Below are 23,725 nucleotides of genomic sequence, written 5' to 3'. Positions count from 1 at the left end.
TACCGCACGGAGGGCCAAGTGGACGATGTCACCCTGAGCAGTGCCGCTGTCCACGATGGTGAAGAGGCCTGCCCAATCATGTGTAATAAGGCTCAACCTACGCTCATGTCGTTCGCAATACGTTAAATGGAATAGCACTCGATTGAAAAAAATTGTTATGGTGCACATACCTTGTTCATTAGGAGTAGAATATATATTGAAGACGCGTGGAATAACCGCCTGATAAGCCCACGGTCCTTCCCACAACCGCATGAAGGTGGCTGACAATAAGTGTCCTGCTAAGTGGCCCGCCAGTTCCTTGCTCTTTGTTTAATGTGTGACGCAATCCACTGAAAAATAATGCTAAATTATTGAAAGCGGACCTGCTCAAACACGTCGAAGGCTACTTTTGTTAATTTATAACCACTTTAGCAGGGTTTCCCACTTCCATTGGCTGTCTTCTAAGTGCACGGCGAGGAGCTCGTCCTCATCTGGTATAGCGTACATAGTGCTATCTTCGTCATTTTTACCGACACAAGTGGGAACACCACTTTAAATCCGCTCACAAAACCAAACCAAGCTGAGTGGAAAACGTTTGAAGAGCATGTCTAGTTAAAACCAGCCACTCGCGCTACAAGATTCGCACTTAATGGAGCAGCGGTCCACTTCAGCATCCACTCAATTTTACCCAGAGGTAGACAACTCGGTTCTTCAGAAGCCAGAGAGACGGAATTCTGCAGAACACATGGAAGCATTACAGCAGAAGTAGGTGCAAAGTGAGTTATTCGAGCACCATCATGCCCCTTTGCTAACGCTTGGATTGCCTCAAGTAACCCTGACACACTCATTTCATTTGTATTAAAAGATGATATGTAGTCAAAATATAGTGAAAAAAGCGCATTCAGTTCCAGATTAGAAAGTAAGGTAGCACACGCTGTCAAATAAAAAACCTCTACGAGCATCAGAGCTTTCTAAATATATTTTTTAGTGTTTCTTCGTTTGGGCATAGTTTACACGTTGAGGGGCGTCACTCTAACTATATATATCGGCTGCTGGCCGGCTTCCTGCAAGTTGTAGTAGGAAGTAAAACGCAAGAAAAGCAAAACATAAAGTTAAGGTCGTGTCGGCTGCCACGAGCGAATCATGCAGCGCTGCTATGTGCAGGCAATAATAAAACAATCGCCAGGGTTTCCAGGCACGTGGAAAAGCGAAATAGTATTTATCGGCCGTGTTCCAGAGAAATTTTAATTACCCAGGGGAAAATTTTCAATCCATTAGTTTCAGTGTTACAAATTCGCAGAAATGAAATTTGCGCCTATTAGGGTAGCGAAGAAGATGCGACGACCGGCCACGTCGGGACGGGGGTCATAACAAACCCCCGCCCACTGCAGGATCGATGTGAATAAAGTCATTTCCAATCCAATCCAATCCAAGAAATTTGCCCGCGCATGCGACGGGAAATTAGATAAAAATAACTATTTGGAAAAGTTTTGCTCGATTTTGGAGAATTTGCTAAAGCTTAAAAAGGGGTCAAGTTGTGTAACTGTAAACAATATCGATTTAAACTGCTTTCTAAGCAAAATTAGCCGAATATAACTCTGCAATAGAAATAATTGTTAAGGTGGGGAGAAATTTTGATCGCATATATTTGTTCCTTTATTGGATTTCCAAGAAAAGAATGTTTTTTTGATCATTGAAACAAAAATGCGATACACAGGTGCTGAAGCAGTCGCGTTATTATGTTTTTTTGCTTTTTCCTGATGAAGGTATTTAGATCAGAACCGAGAGAACATCCAGGTACGCGTTTGGAGATATCTCCAGCATTTATAGCAAATTGATAATAAATTACCATCATTCGAACAGACTACGGGGGGAATCTTCGCATTTCAAACCAAAGTGTAAACCTTCCACAGCGAGGAGCTGCCGTTTTGTGACCAATAAATTTGGCCACTGTTCTGCTATCTTTATCATACGCTGAAATTTTTTTGTCTTTACGTGCGTGATATTATGAAGTTATACCCAGTGAGTTGTTTTACATGACAGGATGAATGATTATTTCTGTTATTGCCAGAAATGGTTTTATAATTACCCTTGCCCTTGCTTGATTTAAAGGGACTTTCTGCAACATTGCTTTTCAGGGCGAATCTTTTTACTGCCACTTTAAACTAACATTGGCTTGAACATACTTAGGTTTAGCCTACTCATGCAAATTCCTACAGGGTAATACTGGTTCCTTTGTACCGTGAAAGTGCACAGTTAAAACTACTATGCGTAGTGATTGTTTGATCTATTTATAAGACTCCAGGAGGAGTGCCAACGGTTCCTTTCCATTATAATGATCATATTTTAACGCCTTCTTACAAAATTATGGTCTGCTGATAGAATGAATAAGAATACAATTTTCATGCTGAAATTTCTCAGCAAAAGGCTCGAACAATTATTGCCCACCATCGGTCCATTACATGCCACTGTGAGTAAAGGTGTTGGCGGTGGGCCCTTTTTATAAAGCCCATTTATATATTTAAAGGGCCACTTCAAACAGAGCCTTGTCTCCACGGATGAACCTTTTCAATTTAGAAAGGTGTGGTTAGTGTTTTATCGCAGAAAAAAGCTAATTTTCTGCAGTGCAGTCCTGCCCTTTGTTTCAGAAAACGAGAAAATGGGAGTTATAGCAGTTAAAAATATTTGAGGAAACTGTTGGAACATTCAAAGCAGCAAGCCGTCGGGTATTTTCCATTCAGCTGGCTACTTTTTGTGTGTGTTTTTCTTACGCATATCTCAGTAAGCAAGAAATCAAACTCCGGGCGACTTCATACGTCTACTTTCATTTCTACAATTGTTGCTGAATCGCCGTGGATCGATAGATAGCCCCCCAAATTGTGTTCACTGCATTTATGTTTAGTATGGGATGAAGGAACTTCCAGACTTGATATATGCAAGAGCGGAAGTTACGGCGCGTTGGTGAAACATCAAAGTGCTGGGAAACGCGAACTAATACGGTGACGACAACACAAGAAAACAAACAGTGCATCGTGTCATTTTCGTAATTTTATCTTCTCCTGTCCCCGCTTTGGTTAGCTATTAGCGCCCCAAATTTTTAGTGCTAAACAACGTTTTCAATTTATTTACTACTAACTTGACAACTGATTGGCGGCACAAGCTGAAATGTAGTGACTGATTAGTTTTCAGCACCAACTAAGGTACTTGGCAGTGTATTAAAAACAGTTTATTCAGACGCATAAAAAAATGCTGCGCCCGTCCACTCTGTGAAGAAGCCTTACCAGTGAAGCTAGGAGAATTCTAAGGCGTAGACGAAATAAAAGACGTTCGTGGGTATGTTACCTTGGGGCGTACCTCCTGTTTACCCTGCAGAATGAAACTTCGAAATATTGAAATTTTATCTAGCAGACACAACATAAGGCTGTCCGTCTCGTTCCCGTATAAGCCCGTGTAACAGCAGCACACGGCAAGTTTGTAATATTTGCAATTCCACTGCAAACTACCCATTTAAGAAGAGTGAATGAAACTCTGCTTACTATTTGAATCTTCTTTGCGGCGTATGGTCTTAAAACATGTTTCGGGATCGCTGTGATATAACCAGGGCTGTAGCCATTGTGGTAACCACACTCCGCCGGTAGGTGGCCTTGTATTGACAGCGGATGGTTATTCTGTAACGTTTACAACTTCCCTGTGAAGTAAATAGTTCTCTAAAGTGAGTGACTATCGGGTAAATGTTGCTGTCGTGCGAGCGACCAATTTCAGTACCATTTTTTAGGTGCCGGCATTAAATTTGGAGCTATATTGCGTCCACCGGCATATTGAGTTTACCGTAAGATTGTAAGCTCTTTTGTCGGCGTGGCACTGTACACAGACTGTAAGGAAAACGTAGACATATTCAGAATCGCTTTTAATAACGCGCTTTCTTAACGATTTGCTAAACAGCTTCGAAATAAAGGTACTTTTATTATTATTATTTCTGCCCCACAAATACTAACTCACAATAATACCAGATTTGCGAACAAAACAACATGCTACTACCAAAAGTGAGCACCAATTACGGGAAACAAACTGTTCTGTTTCCAGGAATAATACTTTGGAATAATTTTCCCGCAAACATCAAATTAATCAATTCTGAACGCTTATTTCCAAAACCCTTAAAAAATGACTTGTGGTCCTCAGTCTGCCGTTAATATATTGACCATTATTTACAATGAACCTTCTTTATTGTGTGCGCCCGTAAAAAGTCTCACAAGTTTTTGGCATATATCTCTGTTCATTCTTGTGCTTTTGATATTATGTGGTTTGCTATCTATTAATCTCGGCCAACATTGCTTCACTAATCTGTAACGCTCTACCTTCCTCCGTGTACGCCTTTTTTGTACTTGGCACAGCAGGTCCCCCCGGTAGTGTGAACTCTCGGATTTCTTTGTAATACTAATTGCTATTGTTCTGTCTTGTATGCAAATATTTTCGTAAACATCTGAAAACCTGAAACCTGCTGGTAATACAACAAACTTTCTGTACGTACAACAGTTGCGAAATGTGGTCTTTAGGCCTATTGAGCTCGAGAAAATAAAGCAATGCATGCTTTGGAAAGGTAATGACTTTTTCTCGCTTCTGGATTTGTGCGGCATTGCGCGCCACAAATATACATTCGAACAAATTTTCTGCTGCCACTCCGCGGAACTTGTTACTTTCAGAACATCAAGAATCTGAATCTTTGTACAAAAAGCGGTTTTGTAGCCGTGACAAATGCTGTCTCCGCGGAATTCATGTGTTTAAATCCCAGAGAAATGCCTTTACGAATGCGTCCGCGTTATTTTTCTGGGCCAGACGCGTTTATTGCGTATAGCAGCACGAACAAATTTTGTTCCACGTTAAGCTGCCCAGCCACTCGATATTGTGACCCTCCTGCTTTATCGTCCCCGGCTGTATAAAACCAGGAAATTAGTGTAGTGCGTCGCATTCCCCAATTGACCGAATTCCGATAGTTTATAAATAGCTCAGTTAGAAATACAACAAAAGCAACAGCAAGACAGAAAATTTTGAAATTGACGTCCGGATTCAAATTTGAACTTTCGTGGTAGTTTCGTCACAGTCGTATAAAAATACAGCAGTATATTCAGGCCAAAACTCTACAAACAAACTGAGTGTCGCCTTCTTGATATCGTCACAGAGCACTGCAACTCCTGGAACCTATCCTGTCCACATCCGTCTGTTTGCCCGACCTACGCCTGAGACCAGGGCAACAAACTCACGTATGGACGGCATTCGTCGCAATCGACAAAACGTCCGACCGGCCTCTTGCACCCAATTTGCGCGTGTCACAAGACCTATTTCGACGAAGCCACCAAGTTTGTTGTCGCAAAAAAAAAAAGATAGACGCACCGAAAACACGCCCCACTCCCAACATGTTTACTTTCTGCACCATTGGAAGCCTATTGCACGTACGAGATTACGGCCGTATTGGCCTCGCGTTGCTTATTTTATTTTTTCGAAGTGGGGCTCAGTGTTCCCTTGAGGGTATTATAGCAGGGTCACTGCAAGAGCTCAAGAACCATGCAGGCTGTCAGCAGTGACTCCTCTCAGTGCGATGCAGCTGGTTTCAACTTACTTGTGATGGGAGGCACTACGCAGGGCTCTCTTTACTGCTGCCATGGCCATAGCACGGCCGAGCAATTTGCAGTAGGCAGATAAAAAGCATATTATGGGTTTGTATTGTCAACTAGCGCATTCTGCTGAGACTCTCAAGCTGGACACTCAAGTCCGGTTATTATCATCGTGGTACAGAAAGGATCTGGCGAATTCTGTCTTCCCAATCATGGTCGTAAATGAGGACAACAGCCAACTTTTTTTACCAGTGTTTTAAATGCCTGTCTAGTCTTTTACAGCCACCGGCTGAAACATCCTTGGCAATAGAATGCAAGGCATCATGCAAAATTACAGAAATATAAAAAAAATTGTTTACAAAAGGGATCCACCAGGCACTAAAATTAGCTCAGGCCTTTGAAATAAAGCAAGATGCAAGCCCTGGTAGAAGCACCTACTCGAAATGCCCACTTGGCGTATAAAGCGCAATTCTGCAGTGCGAGCCATCTCATGGCCCTCTTCTGAGCTGATTTTGCGGTGTTGCATGTAATATTTATAGGTCAACTATTTTGTATTTCGTGCTATTTTTCGACTGCTCTGTAGCTCATAGGGTACCCAGTGTTAATCAGGATACACGAAGTTACAGCACTAGCGCAACCATAAACTGTTTTATTACAACAAGGACATTGTTTGCATAAGAACAAAAAGGCTCTGAAAAGAATATCACGCACAAGTTACAGCAGAGAGGAACAATAAATAAAACCAATTATCTCAATCCCTCATCTGGCTCGTTTTTCTGGGGTATATGCTTGAAATATATGAACTACACACAGGAAAGAAAGTGCAAATTCCATCCGGCTATCAATGAAGATGATTGAAACAAGAAGCTTTTATGCGTGCGATAAACAAATAGCAAAGTTTCAAATTCATGGCCGATGCACTATGACTTTCTAACTCATTGCCGGTTCTGTGTGTGAGATGGTTGACGCACCGCAGGGTTCCCCATTGTGTGGTCACCACTTTCCTGCGATGCCTTTTGGTTACACACCACTATCAGTGAGAACAAGAAAACTTCACTTTTGAATTCATGCTCCCAAAGTCCAAAGTTCAAGCTGCAAAAGTCCAAAACCAAAGCCAACTTCAACTCATTTAAAGTTCAAAGCCATCCCCGCGCAATGATCCTCAAGCCAATTTTCAGCGACCCGAATGCGCCGTCATGGGCTTCATAACACGAGGGACCCTGGTTCAATTCCGGCCATTGTTTACTGCTTCATCATCATCATCATAAAGTGTCCTTTCCCTCTTTAAAGTTGGGTTACTTGAAGTGCGTTTTAGTTACGACACCGCCACCAGTGATACCCGAAAAGCTTCGCTTTAAAATTCGCTATTGGCGGTAATTTCACATATGTGACTTTCCGAAAAGTTTAGTACGCAAGCCCAATCAGCCATCACAACTCCACCGAAGTGTTGAATGCAAAATATTCTGTTAAAGCAACCTTTATTCAGACAGAAAAAAAACTGAATCTATGGGGTGTTTCTTGCTTGCGTCAGCAGTCACTGCGACAGTTAGTTCTGACCAAGGAGTTAATAAAAAATTGTGAAGTGGAAGTGACGTACACCAACGGGCTCGGCTGAAGCCGGAGGCGGCCATTTTGCTGGCGACCAGAACCACATGCGAAGTGCTTTGCGGCGGTCTCTGCAAACTTTCCCCGTAGTTTTAAATTACGTAACGAATTCTCAAGCTCTAATTCAACACTGTCTACTATGAGGCGAGCCATGCCCGACGACTGCGTGTTGATTTCTACCATAGAAATATCGTTCAAACTCAGATCTCCAAGTGCACTGACATTGTTTTTTTCACCCTATGGGCTCGGATATGCAGCTGCCGCAAAGTAAAAAAAAGAATACATAACAACTCGCAAACTCAGTAACACTGTTTATCTTCTTTATTGAAAAATGTGCAAATGCTGAAATCGATCATGAAAGTCGTCAGAACAAAACGCAATTGAGAGTTACAACTGTGGAGTTAAAAACAGCAGATATGTAACGAACTAGTGACCAGAAAATGCAGCCTTTTCCGCAAAATAAATGAAAACGCCCATATTCCAGTATTGTGATAATAGACATAATAGAGTGACAAAAAACCGACACAGAAAACTTTAATGAGTATGACAGCAACCAATGCTATCACGTTCATTGCATTGCTGCCCAGCCCAACACTCAAATAAACTGCAAAAAGAAGAACCAACAATCTTTCTGGTAAATTACACCATGAGGTTACATTGCCAGGGGGCATAAACTGCCGAAAAAAAATGGACTAGTCTGTATTTCAGAAAACAAAGTGTTTATTGTTTAGAAGAAGACAGGCTTATGACCAAAGACATTGATTCGATAAAACATACTATCAAATGACAAACAAAAGACACTTACTGAACATCCTTCGGAAACCTAACAGCAAAAAAATTAAACGTTGAATTCGGACATACTACGCGACGCAATGCAACGAGCATGATCAGTTCGGAATGAATTTGAATGCGTGCAACTTACGTGTCAAATGTGACTCCCGGAGCCGCCTTCATGCTGTTTGTACAACAGTAAGCGACGCACGAGCCAACCATGCTTGTTTTCGTCGTGTTACATGGCGCGCACGCGAATCAACAACACTTTTCCGTGCACGCACGGAACGCGCGCAGCAACAACAGCACGTCTTCTCCCTTAGCAAGATGGCGTCGCAGCAGCTTCATTTTACGGGTGCCCGTACTCCAGCAATTTTTTTAACCTCCTTGGTTCTGACACAGCGTGAAATTATGGTGGCCATTCCCGCAATCTACTTTATTCCGGAACTTGTCTGTTTGCGGTTATTTCTAGGGGCTGTTCACATCGGCTCACCATCGCTACAACAAAGCACTGGGTGCTAACATCCTTTATTCTGATAAAGCTGCAAAATATTTGCTGCTTTTCCCGCCCTCCTAAAGTCACTGGGGCTACGCCTGCTTCTCTGAATGGACTTTGCATATAGGACAACGTGTTGTTGAAACTGTTTTTTGTAACGATCTTTGCACTTCTAGTATGCCTTTCCGCGCTTATTTATACACGAGGGCTAAAAATCCCTGGAGATAATTCTGGGTAGATGACTGTGGCACAAATACTAATGTACGGTTCTTCTAGCAAGCAGTTCGGTGACATCGGAGCATTAGCTACGGCTGGTTAAGTTCATATTTGATTTTACCGTAGCTCGTTACAGGTATCTGTTATCACCGTGTCCCAAACAAAGAGGCACGAATGATTGCCAACAATAACTGTGGGTGAGGGAATGGGTTCCCAAGTATAAGGAGAACGTCAACGGTGCATAGCAGCAGTGAGTGATGGTGAGGGAATAAAGTTTATATGTATACAGCAAGCACGAACTTCAGGTGCTCGTCCAGTATCAGGCGTCCTCAGTCTAGATAATCCAAGAAAACTTGTTTAGATAGTTGGAGGTACATGCCGTCGGATACAGTCACCAGTACGCATGAAATTAAGGTACGGGTTACAACTTATACCCTAAAAAACTACTACATTTGAATTCTGGTGGGTTTAGATGCAAAAATACAGAATCCGTGAAAAACACACCAAAAAAACACGATAATAAAAGAAATAACTTGAGACACCTACTAATTCATTAAGGTAAGAAAAAACATAAGATGGGCCACAATTTTGCGAGACATCTTGCTACCTGTGTCACACAACGAGAAGTAAAAAAAACTCGGCCTGATAAAAACACCATCTGAATAACACCGCTGAGTAAACAAAGGCACATGCTTGCGAAACGTTTAGCTCCCGCATTGACAGAGTATACTGAAATCCGACTGGTGCAAATCACAATAACTCAACAATTTGCAGCTACGTTGTGTGCATCAAAATCTATTACAGGATTTCTTTGTCCCGATCGTGTCGTCGGGGTCAGGAATTGTCAACGGGGCCGAAAAGACTGAAATCACTTCTATCGGCGGCGTCCAGAAAAGGGGATTGTCGTTTCTTTTCGCTCAAGAAGTGAGATACATTTTTCAAAAACCAAGACTTATACCAACAGAGGGGCGATCAAGTGCTACGATAAAAAATACTGTAAAGCACTGGGCCACCCTAACCGGAGTAGGAAAAGATTGCTTTCATTTTCACGATTCGAAATCAATATATCCGGGAGAGCGAAGATTACGGCGAACACGATACAACAAACTTTGTTTTGGGCTTCTTTTGAAGCCCAACTGACCAGCGATTTTCCTCCGCGATGACCCCATAAGCTGTTCTTTGTCGATGCTCGCAAATGGCGTTAGTATTGACTCCTACAAACAGTGCCATTTGGCTGCTAGTCAAGCCCAGGCACTCGTTGGTGTCAATACGCAGCACGATTAAGTTTTACCGCTTGGGATAGTCGCAAATGCACGGCTTCAAAAGTGATAATACAGAAATAAATTATTCTGCCCCAACGTAAGGATATAAACTAGCCAATCGGTTGTTATTGTTTTAATTCATTTAGGACGCCAATATTTATATTCATTTTCTCGTTTTTTACCTATGAAGCAAGGAATCTTTAAATAATACGAGGTATTGTGCGCTGGACACAGGCTTAGAACTGGCAAGTATGAGAGGTGCATGAAATATCTGAAGCTCCTGAAGTCCTTCTAGAAGAAAATAAAACTTCGCGAATTGAGAGAGTACATTGCGTATTGACTGCCACGGTGGCAGCACATGACTTGCACATCAAGAATGTTTACAACTCCAATTTCATCGGAACTCTGTTTGATGCTTATTTTCGTCGAGGTATTCCACGTATCCTACGTAGACGCCATTTGCTATTTGCCAGTACACACAAGTTTCAGTAGAGGCGACAACTAGTTGTAAATAATGAATCTTCTTTTTTTTGTGGGTGTTGACCCATCGAGCACTTCGCGTTACAGTCAACTACACCAAGGAGCGGCCGTAGAAGTTGAATCTTGTCATTGTGTAATAACATTACCTCCCATATTTGCACATTCGTTTCAATATAGATGCATCCCGATGCAAAGTACCCGAAGTTTGATTTCACCAAAAACTTTACCAACCCTTTTTTACAAAAGTTGAGAGAAGCAAGAAATTATTCTGACATCAGACCTTCGTCAAAAGTACGTCAAAACGTTCGCGACAAGTACGTCCCACCTTCGCTGAAAGTGTGTGCAAACCTTTAAAGGCCGCAATCGGAAACACAGAACAAACACATACTACGATTTTCCACGCACTAAGTTAACGCATCTACGAACGACCTAAATGTATACCGATATGGGGTTTATTAGGTAAAGGTGTACTATTGTATACATTATTGCATACCGATGCATGTATTTTCGCATCTAGAGCCATTCTTTTTTCACTTTTTCCAAGAAAACCTTTTGAACAGTGGAAGCGTGGTTTCACGCACGCGCCGTGTGTTAATTGATCCTATTATCGCCTTTCGGTTGACCAAAGAGTCTATCAAGTTTCTTAACATTTTTTTATTTTTTTTACAGGAGGGAATCGGTACCAGTAAAAAGCTTCGCTTGGAAAGTCTATTCTTGAGAAGCTTACATAAAACCTACAAAACTGGTGTTCGCAGCGTTGCGAAACGAAACAGGAGATTTCACCAACAATCATTGGTAGCAATTGCTCCTTACCTATGACTCGCAGGGTGGACCACGTGTTCTCTGTCCGGGCCTGGCGGTAGTCGACGCGGCAGCGGTAGACGCCGGCGTCTTCTGCCTCTACGCGGGAGACACGAAGCACCGCTGGCTGCTGTCCAGCGTCGAAGCTGAGCCTCGCGGCTACCTCATCTTCACCGGGAAAATGTCGCGCTCCTTGCAGTAGGCTCCCCGACCGAGCGTCCACCGTGTACACAGGCGTGGACGAATTGTCCTTGTACCACAGAATGAGAGCCACAGGGCGCTCTTCGTCGTCACCGGAGTTTGACGACGTGACGTTGCAAGGCAACCAGGCATCCAAGCCGGCCACGGCACTCACCTCATGGGTTTCTGCAAAACCTGCACAAAAGACAAATATTTTTATACGTTTAGTACTGACATTGATCATTACGCCATATTATTTATTTATTATGATGAACAGGTGTTTTTTATTGCAAACACAACGCCCCTTAGTGATTTCCCGCTACTCCTATCTTCTATCTGTCGCATTTTAAATGTGAAAGCCTTAGATCTCTATGTTTCAAGAACGTGCGTTGTTCGGTGCAAGTAATGGTGTCCTAAAAAAAGAAAAACAGTGTTGCGCGGGCAGGTGGTTACGCGCAGGGAAAGGGCTGTGCCGGAGGAGGTTTGGATGAGGATCTGAGAGGTCGACGGAAGGCTGCGCCTCAGGTAGGTAGGGCGCTATCGCTCCGGCAATAAACGCAGATTTTTGAGGTGAAAGTACCGACAGGGGCTAAAGGAGGCGCCTGACGATGGCAAGTGAGCAAACATAGCTTTGGAGAATGCTGTCTAGGGTGCTGACGAAGTAATAAAGGTGCATTCTGAAGTTTGAAACAGAGTGTCAACAGCGGGTTCAACTACGCTCTTGCATTTCAAGTCTTCGAACGTTGTAAGTACCTTCTATATTTTGTTACTCCAAAGAAATCCCTATCTTGAAAATGCGCATTTCTTTTCCAATTGTTCTGTACCTTCAAGTTTCAAGTTTATTTCCAACATTACAGTGTTGGGGGTCCACCAGGACAAAAAGCGGTCAGCGACCTCAGGATTCTCTAATTTATCACTGCCGTGCGTTCTTTTTCCGACGAATATGATTTCAGCTCACTTGCACTTACTTTTAACTTGGTAAAGTATTTCGAGATGTATGTTTTGCTGTTTTTGGTTACTGTGACCGGATAAGTGTTCGTAAGGGTTAAAATTTTTACACTGCTACTGTCATAGCTATTAAAACTTAGAGTCCGCGGATCCAACAGGAAGCGAGTAAGATATTTAAAATATCAGCTTCTTTAACTCGTGTAACCATGTGCATATTACCATTTTATGGCCCCAACGCACCACTGCTCTTTTATTCAGTGCCAGTACCAAGCGACGAGACGCTGAAATTCAGGAAAATGTCCAAATTTGTGCATACAGTGTAATTCAGTTGGTGAGAATAAAGCGCACGAGTTGTGGTGTATCGTCGGTAGGGCCGTGAGCTGCGCAGGAATGAAGTCCAACGTTTTTCTTGTAAAGTTCAGCCGTCGTGTCCTATACCAAAAGACATCGACTGCCAAATCGAGAGTATACTGGTTCAACGCCGGCCCAGGCCCCGTTTCATTACTTTTGCTTTCTGAGTAGATGCTCCATACTTATACAGCCCTAATGCGCGTTTGGAGACTAGTAGTCAAACGCAAAATTTAATTAATGTGATTGCGATGAAACAAGACATTTTTTGACAGTTCCTTATGAATGCCTTGTAATTAGATGATTCCACTTGTGTGCGAAAGAGGCTGCGGTTAGACCAGCGCACGGAATATGCGCTTACATCACGACTGTAAAGAGTTACCGACCGCTGTCGACAGCGTATACAGTATATGCAGCAATCGGAGAAGGTAACTATGGCAGAAATGCAGATTGATAACCATTGATACAGATTTATTTATTTATTTATTTTATATAAAACTAGTGTTAAATATCATCATCACGGCGCTTGAAGACGAAGAGAACGAAGACGGCTCCTTCGCGCGAGCGTGTGCTACTTCTACTTCTTCATTAAACGTTCTTTGTTGCATGCCGTCACTGGTCTCGCTCGTCTGAAAAAAAAACCCGCCCGCATCTTCTCACGGGGGGAACTCGAATGCGTCGCAGAGTGGCGGGGGGTATCGCGTGAATGTTGCGTAATTGGGTATGGTTTGGGAATGCTTAATTGTTATTTCGTCTTTATTATTCTTATTTATTGAATGAAGGAGAAGCGAAGGCAAGAAGTGTAAAGTTAAAGTCTGCCTTTATTGCTTGGTGCCGTCGTTGTATTGGACGGAGAGGATGACTGCTTTGTGGTCGCTAAAGTGCACTGTCAAGGGGTCTTTGAGGAGCGGTCGTGCGATTGCGTAACTGGTGAAGACATTGCTTCCATCGCATCTACTCGAGTCAAGCAAAGCGTCAAGTCAAGCGAAAGCCACGCAAAGACGCCCTTGACTGAATTGCGAACGCGCGCTCCGCCGCTTATATACACACCACCCGCGTTCGAGGGAGAGGAGTAAGGGGGAGAGAAGCGCATGCGCACACTTCCGTACGCAAGCGCGCGAACTTTCCACGCACCCACCACGCCGTTATCACGTGTACACGCCCTGCCGCCGTTACTGTTGAGCGCGACGCAGCGCACGGGTAGCTACGACGCATGCGCGCACAGACACGCTCCCCCAGCACCGCCGCAGATGTTGTTGAGAGCGACGGAGCGCACGGGGTACACGCTCCTCCCGCACCACCGCACCTGTTGTTGAGAGCGAGGAGGGTACGGGGGAGAGACGCGCATCTGCGCCTCGACGCGACGCGCATGCACAGTGAGCGTGTGGACGGCGCCGACAACATCGACGAGTGACATCGCGAGCCTAAGAAATGCTCCGCATTTAAAAATGGTGCCATGACCAGGATTCTAACCTCCACGCCCACAACAGACGGCTTCCTGCGACTGAGCAGCAGAGAAGGAAACGGCGGCGGAGCAGCGGACCGACCTGGATCGCGCGACGAGACCGGAGTGGCCAGCAGAGGCATCGGAACGGCTAACAAGTAAGGCGTCGTCATAAACCGCAGAGAAATGAGCAAAGAAGTGCTAACGAAGAAAAGGAAGGCGCTTCGCTGCCAGATCACGCAGCTTATCAATGCAGCCGAGCAGCAAGTTAATGAAGCAGCCAGCAGAGAACTGCTACTCGCGACTCGGGCGCAGATCAAAGGGATAAGCGAAAGCATCAAGAGTGCCAACGAGCAAATGGAGAAATATCTGACTGAAGGAACAGCCGATGCCGAATTTGAAAGAGTAATAGAGTATGACATGAAAATAACGGCAATTTTGTCTACCATCGAGTTCAGAATTAGAGAGCCTGTACAAATGGAATTAAATAGCAGCGCAAGGCAGGCGGTAGCACCAAGCACCACTCAAGACGCAACGGAGCTAGTTAAACGGCCCAAGGTGGAAATGATAAAGTTTGGCGGAAGAGCTTTGGAGTGGCACCGCTTCTGGGCTCAGTATTAGTCAGCAGTTCACCTCAGACCTAACATGTCGAAGGGACAAAAATTCAATTATTTGTTAGCATCTCTCACCGGTAAAGCAGCGGCTGCCATAGAAGGGCTCCAGTATTCCGCAGAGGACAATTACGATGAAGCGATAAAAATACTACAAGAAACATTCAGAAATCGAGAACAATCGGTGGAGCTGCACATGAGTGAGCTGTTGAACTCAGAGAAAGTAAGTTCGGCACAAGAAACGGACGATGTCCGCAGGCTTGTGTAGAGAGTACAGATCAACACATTGACACTGAAATCACTGAAGGTGGAACCAGAGAGTTACGCACCGATGCTGTTGCCAGTGTTGAAAAGAGCGATTCCATCGGAGTTATAAGTCCAGTTCAAGTCCAAAGAAGCCATAAGGAGCAGCTCCGCCATGGAAGTTAGCGCGAAAAACCACTCAACGGGAAAAGAGTACGCTGAAAAGTTGGACCGGCTCATGACATTTCTACGGGAGCAGTTATGCTTTCGGGAACAAACACAGCGTGAACAGGAGAAGACAACTGTGAAAGCCAGAGATAGCATCAGGCAGCTGCGCACAGCTTCCAGCTTCTACAGTTCAGCGGATAGAATCTGTCTTTTCTGCGAGCAGAAAAACCATTCCACTGAGGACTGTCGTAAGAGCATTCCAATGACCGAAAAGAAGGCCATTCTCACAGAGAATAGAGCATGCTTCAGGTGCACCCGACCGAATCACACTGCACGGATCTGTAGTGCGCGCGTGAACTGCAAGCAATGCAAGGGACGACATGCTACGTCTGTGTGTAGAACAGTGCGACAAGAAAAGACGGTGCAGGTTGAAGCACAGCAAGCGAAGGCGACGACGTCTACTGTGCACGCCGCTGAAAATATACAGCATGGTTCTGTGCTTTTGCAGACGGCTGTGGCATGTATAGGGGGACACACGTCTGGCCGACATTGCCGTTTGCTGTTGGACAGCGGAAGTCAGCGGTCATTCATTGAATCTGGATTGGCAAAAGAAATTGGCGCAAAAGTAATAAGACAGGAAAGGCTCACAATCGGCTCATTCGGAGGAGACGAGAAAATCCAGTACGTGGACGTAGTTCAAGTGACTATAGCACCCCGAGACAAGCAAACAGAAACAGTAATCGAAGCTCTGCAGGTGGACGTGATTTCGCACAGTAAGCTTCCTTCTCCCAATCAGAACATCAAATAAAAAATGGAACAACTGCAGCTACGAGTAGCGGACGACAGGACCAAGACGACAGCCACAGATGCGATAGGACTACTAGTTGGCTCTGATTATTATTGGGAGTTTCTCACTGGTAGAACACATCGACTTGAAAGTAAACTGATGGCAGTCGAAACGACCTTAGGTTTGGTAGTGCAAGGTCCTTCGGAGAAAAGTAAAATGAGAATAATGGAAACCCAATCAGTCATGGTTCTGAAAGTTGAAGCTGCGGAAACAGAACTTCAACAAGACCTACAGAAATTCTGTAGCCTGGAATCAATTGGCCAAACAAAACACAGTTGAAATAATACAGAAAGCGAAATAGTAGAACAATTACAGCGGAAGATAGAGCACCGAAATGGTCGCTATCCAGTCAGCTTGCCGTGGATGGAGAGCGTTAATCTGGAAACCAACAAGGAAAACGCCAAGAAAAGTAACGTATGAAAACAGCGCGGAAGACGGGACGGAGCAAGTAATAGACGACACAAGCGCTGACGAACAACTGAGCGATTTAATTCGCAAGAAAATATATACATGAAAAAATAGGGGAAGAGAAGGAAAAAAATACGAAATAAAATTTTGACAGAAAAAGGTGATAGCTACTGATTAGTAAGTATGACAACGACAATCCTTCGCCGCGTGACGATTTGAAGAGAACTAGTCACGTAGGTACGCGATTTCCTTATCCAACAGTGCCACGGATGGTTCGCTGATACAGTCGCTCCCTTTCCTCTTGATTTGGAAGGCCTCGAAGATCTCCCTCTCCCTCCGCCCGCGGTAAGAGGTGAGTGTGGCGCATTCAGTGAACCGAGGGGTGCAGCCGCACGAGGCGCAGTGTGCTGACAGCGTGCCACCGGTAGAAGACCTGACTTTGTTGGCATGCTCCCTCAAACGTTCATTCAGGCAGCGGCCTATTTGTCCTATATAGGAGCGTTTGCACGACAGCGGAATCTCGTACACGACGTTACTCACACAATCAACGTAACGCGTCTCGTGTTTTTTGACGCACGCTGGTGATTTGCTGCTTTCTGCGTTAACGCGCTTACACAGGCGGCTCAGTTTCTTCGGAGCAGAAAACACAAGCCGTACGCCCGCCTTGCCAACAATCTTCTTGAGCGCATGGCTCACTCCATGGACGTACGGGATGACGGCTGTCTTGTGTCGTTCTGGTTGAGGGCACTTCTCCGGAGCCTTCGAAGTCAGTTCGCGTAGCAGCTTAGTTGCCAAGGCACGCAGGAGGTTCGTCGGATACGCGGCACACCTCAAACGGCTAGCTTGCGCCTCAAAACTCTGTTGTGCACGGTGTGGGCAGGGCCTCTTCAGGGCATTTCTTAGCACACTCGTGGCAACTCCCCTCTTGACCAGCTTCGAGCGTGCTGAGCTGTATGGTATTAGGCCCTTTTGGGACCTAGGAGCATACTCCCAGCAGGTGTGCTCCTCCTCAAAATGCAGGCTGAGGTCCAGAAATCTTATCTGGCCGTCCGTCAGTTGTTCGTCAGCGCTTGTGTCGTCTATTACTTGCTCCGTCCCGTCTTCCGCGCTGTTTTCATACGTTATGATGTACCAACAAGCCCTTCAGTTCACCCTTTTACCAAGAAAAGACTATTACAACAGCCAAAAGGGTTAAAGGCGGAAGGCAACATAGGCGGACGACAACAGCTACATGACGAACAAGCGAAAACACACAGAGTAGATGTTGAAGAGGAATGGAGAAGTCGATGCCGACTCGTAAGACCTTGGTGGAAAAGATGGCATCAAGAGTACATAAACGAAATAGGAGCGACTGTCAACAGGCCTGATGTCGTCGGTCCACACTCTAGTTTCCCGTTTTTCGGACTTGCGCAAGCAGCAGGGGCCCAAAAGTTTGGTGACGGTAAAACCGCCTTACTTAGTGCCGGCGACACAGTACCAAGTACCTTTACTGCGTACTGTGCACTGGATGATGCAAAGAAGAAGAAACGAAAAAAAGCAAAAAAGAAAAAAAAACGTCTGTGAAAGGAAGCAAGAAATCTAAGAACGAAAGCAAGAAATCAAAGAAGAAAAGTAAGAAGTCAAAGAAAAAAGAAAGAAGTCAAACAAAAGCAAGAAATCGAAGAAAAAGAAGTCTGGAGAGAAATATAAAAAAGGAAAATCGAGGAAACACAAGTCCAAAAAGGGCAAATCTAAAAAACGCAAAAAGAATAGTTCGAAAAGGAAGTTCGAGGAAAAATCTGAGGATGAGGAGGGTAGCCTGTCTTTGTCGCCATCGTCAGCATCTGGTCCGCAATCAGGTGCCGAAACAGTTACCGCAAAACAGGCTCCGTCTCCGTCCACAACCACAGCTATTACTGGAGCCACACTAAACCACTGCCCGCAAGAAATGTGGTGCTAATTGAAGACCGGGGCCCAAGGACGTTTTGGAAAATGTGCCTTATTGAGAAAACCTACCCTGGACGTGCGGAGTGACAAGGGCTTGCCTCCTTCGGGTTGGAAAAGAACTTCTCAGATGATCGGCGAATCACATGTATCCGTTGGAGGGCTGCTTCAAATGACCCGCCAAAATGCAGCGCGATTCAAGTTGGCCGGGCGGGAGCTTGTTAAATATCATCATCACGGCGCTTGACCACGAAGAGCAAGAAGACGGCTCCTTCGCGCGAGCGCATGCTACTTTACTTCTTCATTAAACGTTCTTTGTTCCATGCCGTCACTGGTCTCGCTTGTCTGAACAACTAGAGACAACTGGTTTCGGAGCGCCCCACCTGTCTCTACAGAACATAAAAAAATCACGGTACTATTTTAAATTTGCGTATTTTATATTTGCTCAAAATGCGTCATGCAATCGCGTGTGGCTTAAAATACCTGCCTATAAGCAAAGCGACGCTAAGCATGGCTATCTTAAGCAAAACAGTGCAAGTTGACATAGGTTACACGAATTCATCCCTACTCAATCTCTGTGTAATAGCGTGGGCACCACACTAGAACTTCGTTGACACTAGAGCTTTATTTCTCTCACCGAGATACGTACAAACTCGACGGACAAAAACAACAGAAAACATAACTGGATGGGTCAGCACCATTTGATTTCCCTTTTGCCCTGTTTTGTTTTCTTACGCAGGTTGTGCAACTCCGCAGGAATCCGCTTCGTGTTCCAAGCAATTTCTTCTATTCCATTCGGCTGTCACTTATTCTCTCCAGCTCACAGGGCCTCGGACACGGGATGCGTTAACACAATGCTGGTGAAAGACCGTGGAACACGAGCCTCTTCATGGCGAAAGAAAATAACTGAAACGCCGCCTTCTGCCTCTGGCCGATAAGAAGCTCCTCAGCTCTGCTCTTATTTAGAGGTTGCTGCCAGTCTGGCTACACTCGGTCTCTGAATGCGCTGGTCAGTTTGTTCAAGCCTATCCACAGCTGCCTTCTTGGAGTGTTTCAGCACTGGGGTCTGTTCCGTCGGGTCGTGTATGTTTAGTGCTTCAAAAGCCGTTCACGGCTTCTTTGGGAGCCTCAGACAGCCCTTATGCTGCGAAAACTTCCAAATGAATTACTGGCGGTGTCTGTTCCTACGGAAAATCTAGAGGATGGTCGAATGTTGATAGATTTGATGTTCAGCTTCGCTGCAGTACTGAATGGGTTCCTTGTCTTTTGTAGAATAATCGGTAAAATTAAAACGAGAACCGCTGCACTGATCGCAAATGACAGGCATGCAACATAGATAAAAATACCAGTTAAGGTGTTTCAGTCCTTGTATGTGGTGTCGCAAGCAGCATGCACCGGTTAACGTGGACCGACGCACCACATGATTATGTGTCCCACTATTCTATTGACGCATATTGCAACTTACTTATGTCATGTTAACTCTGGAGTTGTGAGGAAGCAATGCTACATCGCATGCGGACTAATGTCGCGGACAAACCCCACTTCCGCTTAAAGGTGAGTAATTGTATTCTGCAACTGGCCAAAATAGTGGTGTGCGCAAACAAGTACAGCAACTTAAGTGTGATTATGCGCGATACACTCAGGGTGTCGAACCGGAATTTTTTCGGGTTCGGTTCGGGTTCGGGTTCAAGCCTTTCGGGTTCGGTTCGGGTTCGGTTCCAAAGCAGTATTCCGTTCCGGTTCGAACCGGTTCGAACCGGTTCAAGCAGGTTCAAACGGGTTCGAAGAAAAAAATGAGGGGCGTTTTTTTTCTGTTAATTTTCTTGTGCTCGTTTTTCGTTTCCTTATTGAGGCGGCATAAAAAGAAAGTCATAATGAATGTTTCTTTGTGCAAATATTTTGTCTTGGCCAAACTAAAGCGACCCTGGAATACTTTTTTCAACTTTTTTTCTAAATATTGAGTGCTTGCAGAAAGTAGTCAACCAACAGATACTGCATTTAGATTAGGGGGTCGCAAAGTGCCCCAGCCAAAAATTACCGCTTTCTACTCATCAGATAACTCAGAAATTTGCTTTAAATATTTCTTTCTCCTTCCCGGTCTTGGCGTTCTTCGACCGCTGAATGACATCATTTGAGCGGTGCAGCGGCTGTTTGCCGGATTTCGTTAAGTTGCAGAATAGAACGCATTTGATAGCCACTTTAAAAAGAAATCCATAAAAGCGAAGCAGAAACGAAAGCTGCATCCGCAGCGACCAGCAAATCATGCACTGTTGCTCCGTGCTGGAAATCGCTATAGTTTTCGCAGTGCTTCCAGATGCGCAGAAGAGTGAAAGCGTTTATAGAAAGTGTTTATTTATTTATTTATTTATTTATTTATTTACTTATTTATTTATTTATTTATTTATTTATTTATTTATTTATTTATTTATTTATTTATTTATTTATTTATTTATTTAATGCGCCGACGCAACGCAGGCAATGAGGCGCGCCATAATGGAGGGCTCCAGATTCGTACACACGGACGTTTTCGCTTTTCGCGTAGCGGCCGCCGCGCCCGGGAATAGAACATGCCTCCTTAGGCTCAGCAGCGCAACGCCGTAGCCACTGAGCCACCGCGCCGAGTTTATCCAAAGTGTTCAATAGCTCCTTTAACTGTACAAGCTACTGCAAAACGTTTTCTATGGTAGTGTGACGGGTATGTGGCGCCCCCCCTTCCCAATTTTCGTTGGCCGCCATGTTCGGTGGCCCTGCCAGGCTCGGCGGGAAACATTGTACACGGCTGGCGAATAAACACCGACGAGCACAGCCGCTCGCGGTCAGTCACCGTCACCACCAGCACGCTGCGGGTCGTCACTCGGGTGGAGGGTAGTACGACCCTTCCACGTTCACGAATGCGGGCCAAATCGTGACAGGTAGGTCAACGATTATAACAATAACTGAAGCGAAACAAAAGGTTCGTTGGGGTACTTAAGGCTGCCTATTTGTATGAATGTGAAAGCATTACTCTTTGTGGCCGCAAGTTTAGCTTTAATAATTTAAGTTCGTTCATTTTCATGATTTAATTTTATGTTATTCTTGGCTCATACCACTGCAATTTCATACACCACAGTTGTTTTCTTGAGGAAACAAAAAATATGGCAGTCGATTACGGTAGTCGCTAATGCGAAATTTGAGCACAGCGCGAACCGTAGTCTTGTCGGCGACGGCGCATATCTGCTGTGTCTTAGGGAGTGATCGTGTCCTCAACAAATGGAGAAAAAAAAATGGGCCCATCTCCCCATGAGGGGGACTCGAGTAAATGCGTCGCATAGGGGGTGGGTGTATTGCGTTAACGTTCAGTGTTTGGGGGGTTGGTGCTATCACGTGTACACCACGCAGCTATCACGCCGCTAGCACGCCGCTGAGTCGCCAACGCACGCCGCTGACGATGTAGTTTGAATGAGTCAAGGATATAAGGCGCGTTCGTAGCCTTTGATTCTGTGTCGGTTTTGTGGCGCAGTGGGAAGAGCACCATGTACCTCGCGTTCCGCCCACAGGTAGTGAATGCGTTGTATCAGCAGCTTCTTGACGTAGGTTGAATGAGTCAAGGATATAAGGCGCGTTCGTAGCCTTTCATTCTGTGTCGGCTTTGTGGCGCAGTGGGTAGAGCACCATGTACCTTGCGTTCCGCCCGCAGGGTCGTGGGATCGAAACCAGGCGCCGGTAACTGTTATTTCTTTTTATAGTGTAGGCGGAGGCTGGCTGCTGCGGACGCCGACGCACGGGTGACATCGTGAGTTATACAAATGCTCTGCATTTAAAATAAACTTGTTTCTCTCTTTTTCTCTCTCTCTTTGTCTCTCTCTCTCTCTCTCTCTCTCTCTCTCTCTCTCTCTCTCTCAACAAATGCACGACGGCATGCGGTATACTTTGCGTTATCTCGTAAGGTGTTGCTGCCGTGGAGAACGTCTCGTATGGTCTGGCAATTTCGCCCTCCCCTCCCACTTTCGCCATACTTTCGTCCTCCGCTTTCCTGCTCGCTCTATCTTCGGTGGCGTCTTCGTTCTCTCGGTTACAACGAGGCCGACGCTGAGAAACTACGCGAAACCACAGGAGCTGGCGCTTAAGGGCTGCGCTCTAACACATGGCTCTACACCGCTGTGCCGCCCTGTGATCCACTCCCTTCGCCGACTAGTGATGGGCAGCACATCGTTTCCAAATAATGCGTCCTCGTCACAGTATTCTCGAAGGCGAACATGTACCCTCCTGGCCAGCTGGCAGCGCCCCAGTGCCTCCAGCGCCTCCCCCATCTGTGTATCCTAACCAGAATCTTCTGGCAATGGGCAGCCTCTCTGCAGGCTGCCTCTGCAGACGGGGCGGCCCTCGTCCCCAAATCATGCATCCTCACCAGAATGTTCTGCCTTGCAGGCAGGCAGGCAGGCGGGCAGGTAGTTTCTGGCAAGCGGGCGGTCTCTTTGGCGGGCAGCAGAGCCTACGCGCCCGCCATCTTTTTTTGGATCCATCAAATGTATACGCACGCGCACGCACGCTTGCTCGCACGCATACACGCTCGCACGCACCCCTATTTTCGCACAATGAGGCAAAAATTTTTGCATTGTAAATAAATCGGTCAATCTGCTACGCTTTTCATCTGCCCCAAGTTTCAGCGGCGCTTTAGCTTTAACACGAAATCATTAGCAGTGCTAGAAGTAGAAAACAGTCCGGCGTCGGCGTTAATTTCCGACTGCGAAGCGTGGCAGGTGGCATTTAGAGCAATTTCCTTCTGCTCATCTTTTATGTACTAACAGAGCTGTTAGAAAGAAAGAACGGCTATAAAGGCTCATTGGACGGCGTGTATAGGACGGCATTCAATAGGGAACCTACGGAAATAGGAACTTGCTAATGGCCCTTCAGCGACCGGTGATAGCGATTGGGGTCTAGGAAAGATGATAGCCAGGTGAAGTCACAAGCAGCAGTAATGATCACTTGTAGAGAGAGAGAGAAAATGAAGTTTAATTAAATCTAGGCAAAGGTGCAGAGAGGCGTCCTCATTCGAGGGGGCCGAATCCATCAAGAGCAACTGATCTTCCAGGCTGGAGCTAGCCACGGCTGTCTCCCAAATCTCTATGGAAACATGGAGGTTGGGTGGATCTACGGTACACTTGTCGCCGCCGCCTACTAAATGTATGAGGGTCCCAGGCTCTCCACAGAAGCGACGAAATGGAGAGAGTTGTGTCCCGTCAAAGAGGTGTAGTCTGGTGGTGTGTGGGAAGGTGTATGCCCGCAGGGCGCGGAGTAATCTTTCCTGGTTAATCGGTAGTGATTTGTGCGGGGAGGAATACGTTCTACGGAAGAGGCTATAGTGCTGAGTAACTTCCTGGTCTGTGACTGCAAGATGCATGCACTC

The 23,725-nt window shown here is 45.4% G+C and overlaps 1 protein-coding gene across 1 annotated transcript in view; it reads right to left on the bottom strand.

Annotated features, from left to right (window-relative positions):
• LOC144179424 (neural cell adhesion molecule 2-like) overlaps positions 1 to 23,725 on the bottom strand; it is a 187,494-nt gene that overhangs the window by 86,173 nt on the left and 77,596 nt on the right. Inside the window, exon 2 of the mRNA XM_077707775.1 lies at positions 11,232 to 11,594. Within this exon, the coding sequence (XP_077563901.1) occupies positions 11,232 to 11,594 (363 nt within the window). The remainder of the gene's footprint in view (positions 1 to 11,231; positions 11,595 to 23,725) is intronic.

The sequence above is a fragment of the Haemaphysalis longicornis genome, unplaced genomic scaffold (assembly GCF_048455015.1).
Source record: "Haemaphysalis longicornis isolate Haplotype H1 unplaced genomic scaffold, Haemaphysalis longicornis Haplotype H1 scaffold_4, whole genome shotgun sequence".
Taxonomy (NCBI): Eukaryota; Metazoa; Arthropoda; class Arachnida; order Ixodida; family Ixodidae; genus Haemaphysalis; species Haemaphysalis longicornis.
The sequence above is the reverse complement of the archived record's forward strand: the minus strand, read 5'-3'. Positions and strand labels throughout refer to the sequence as shown.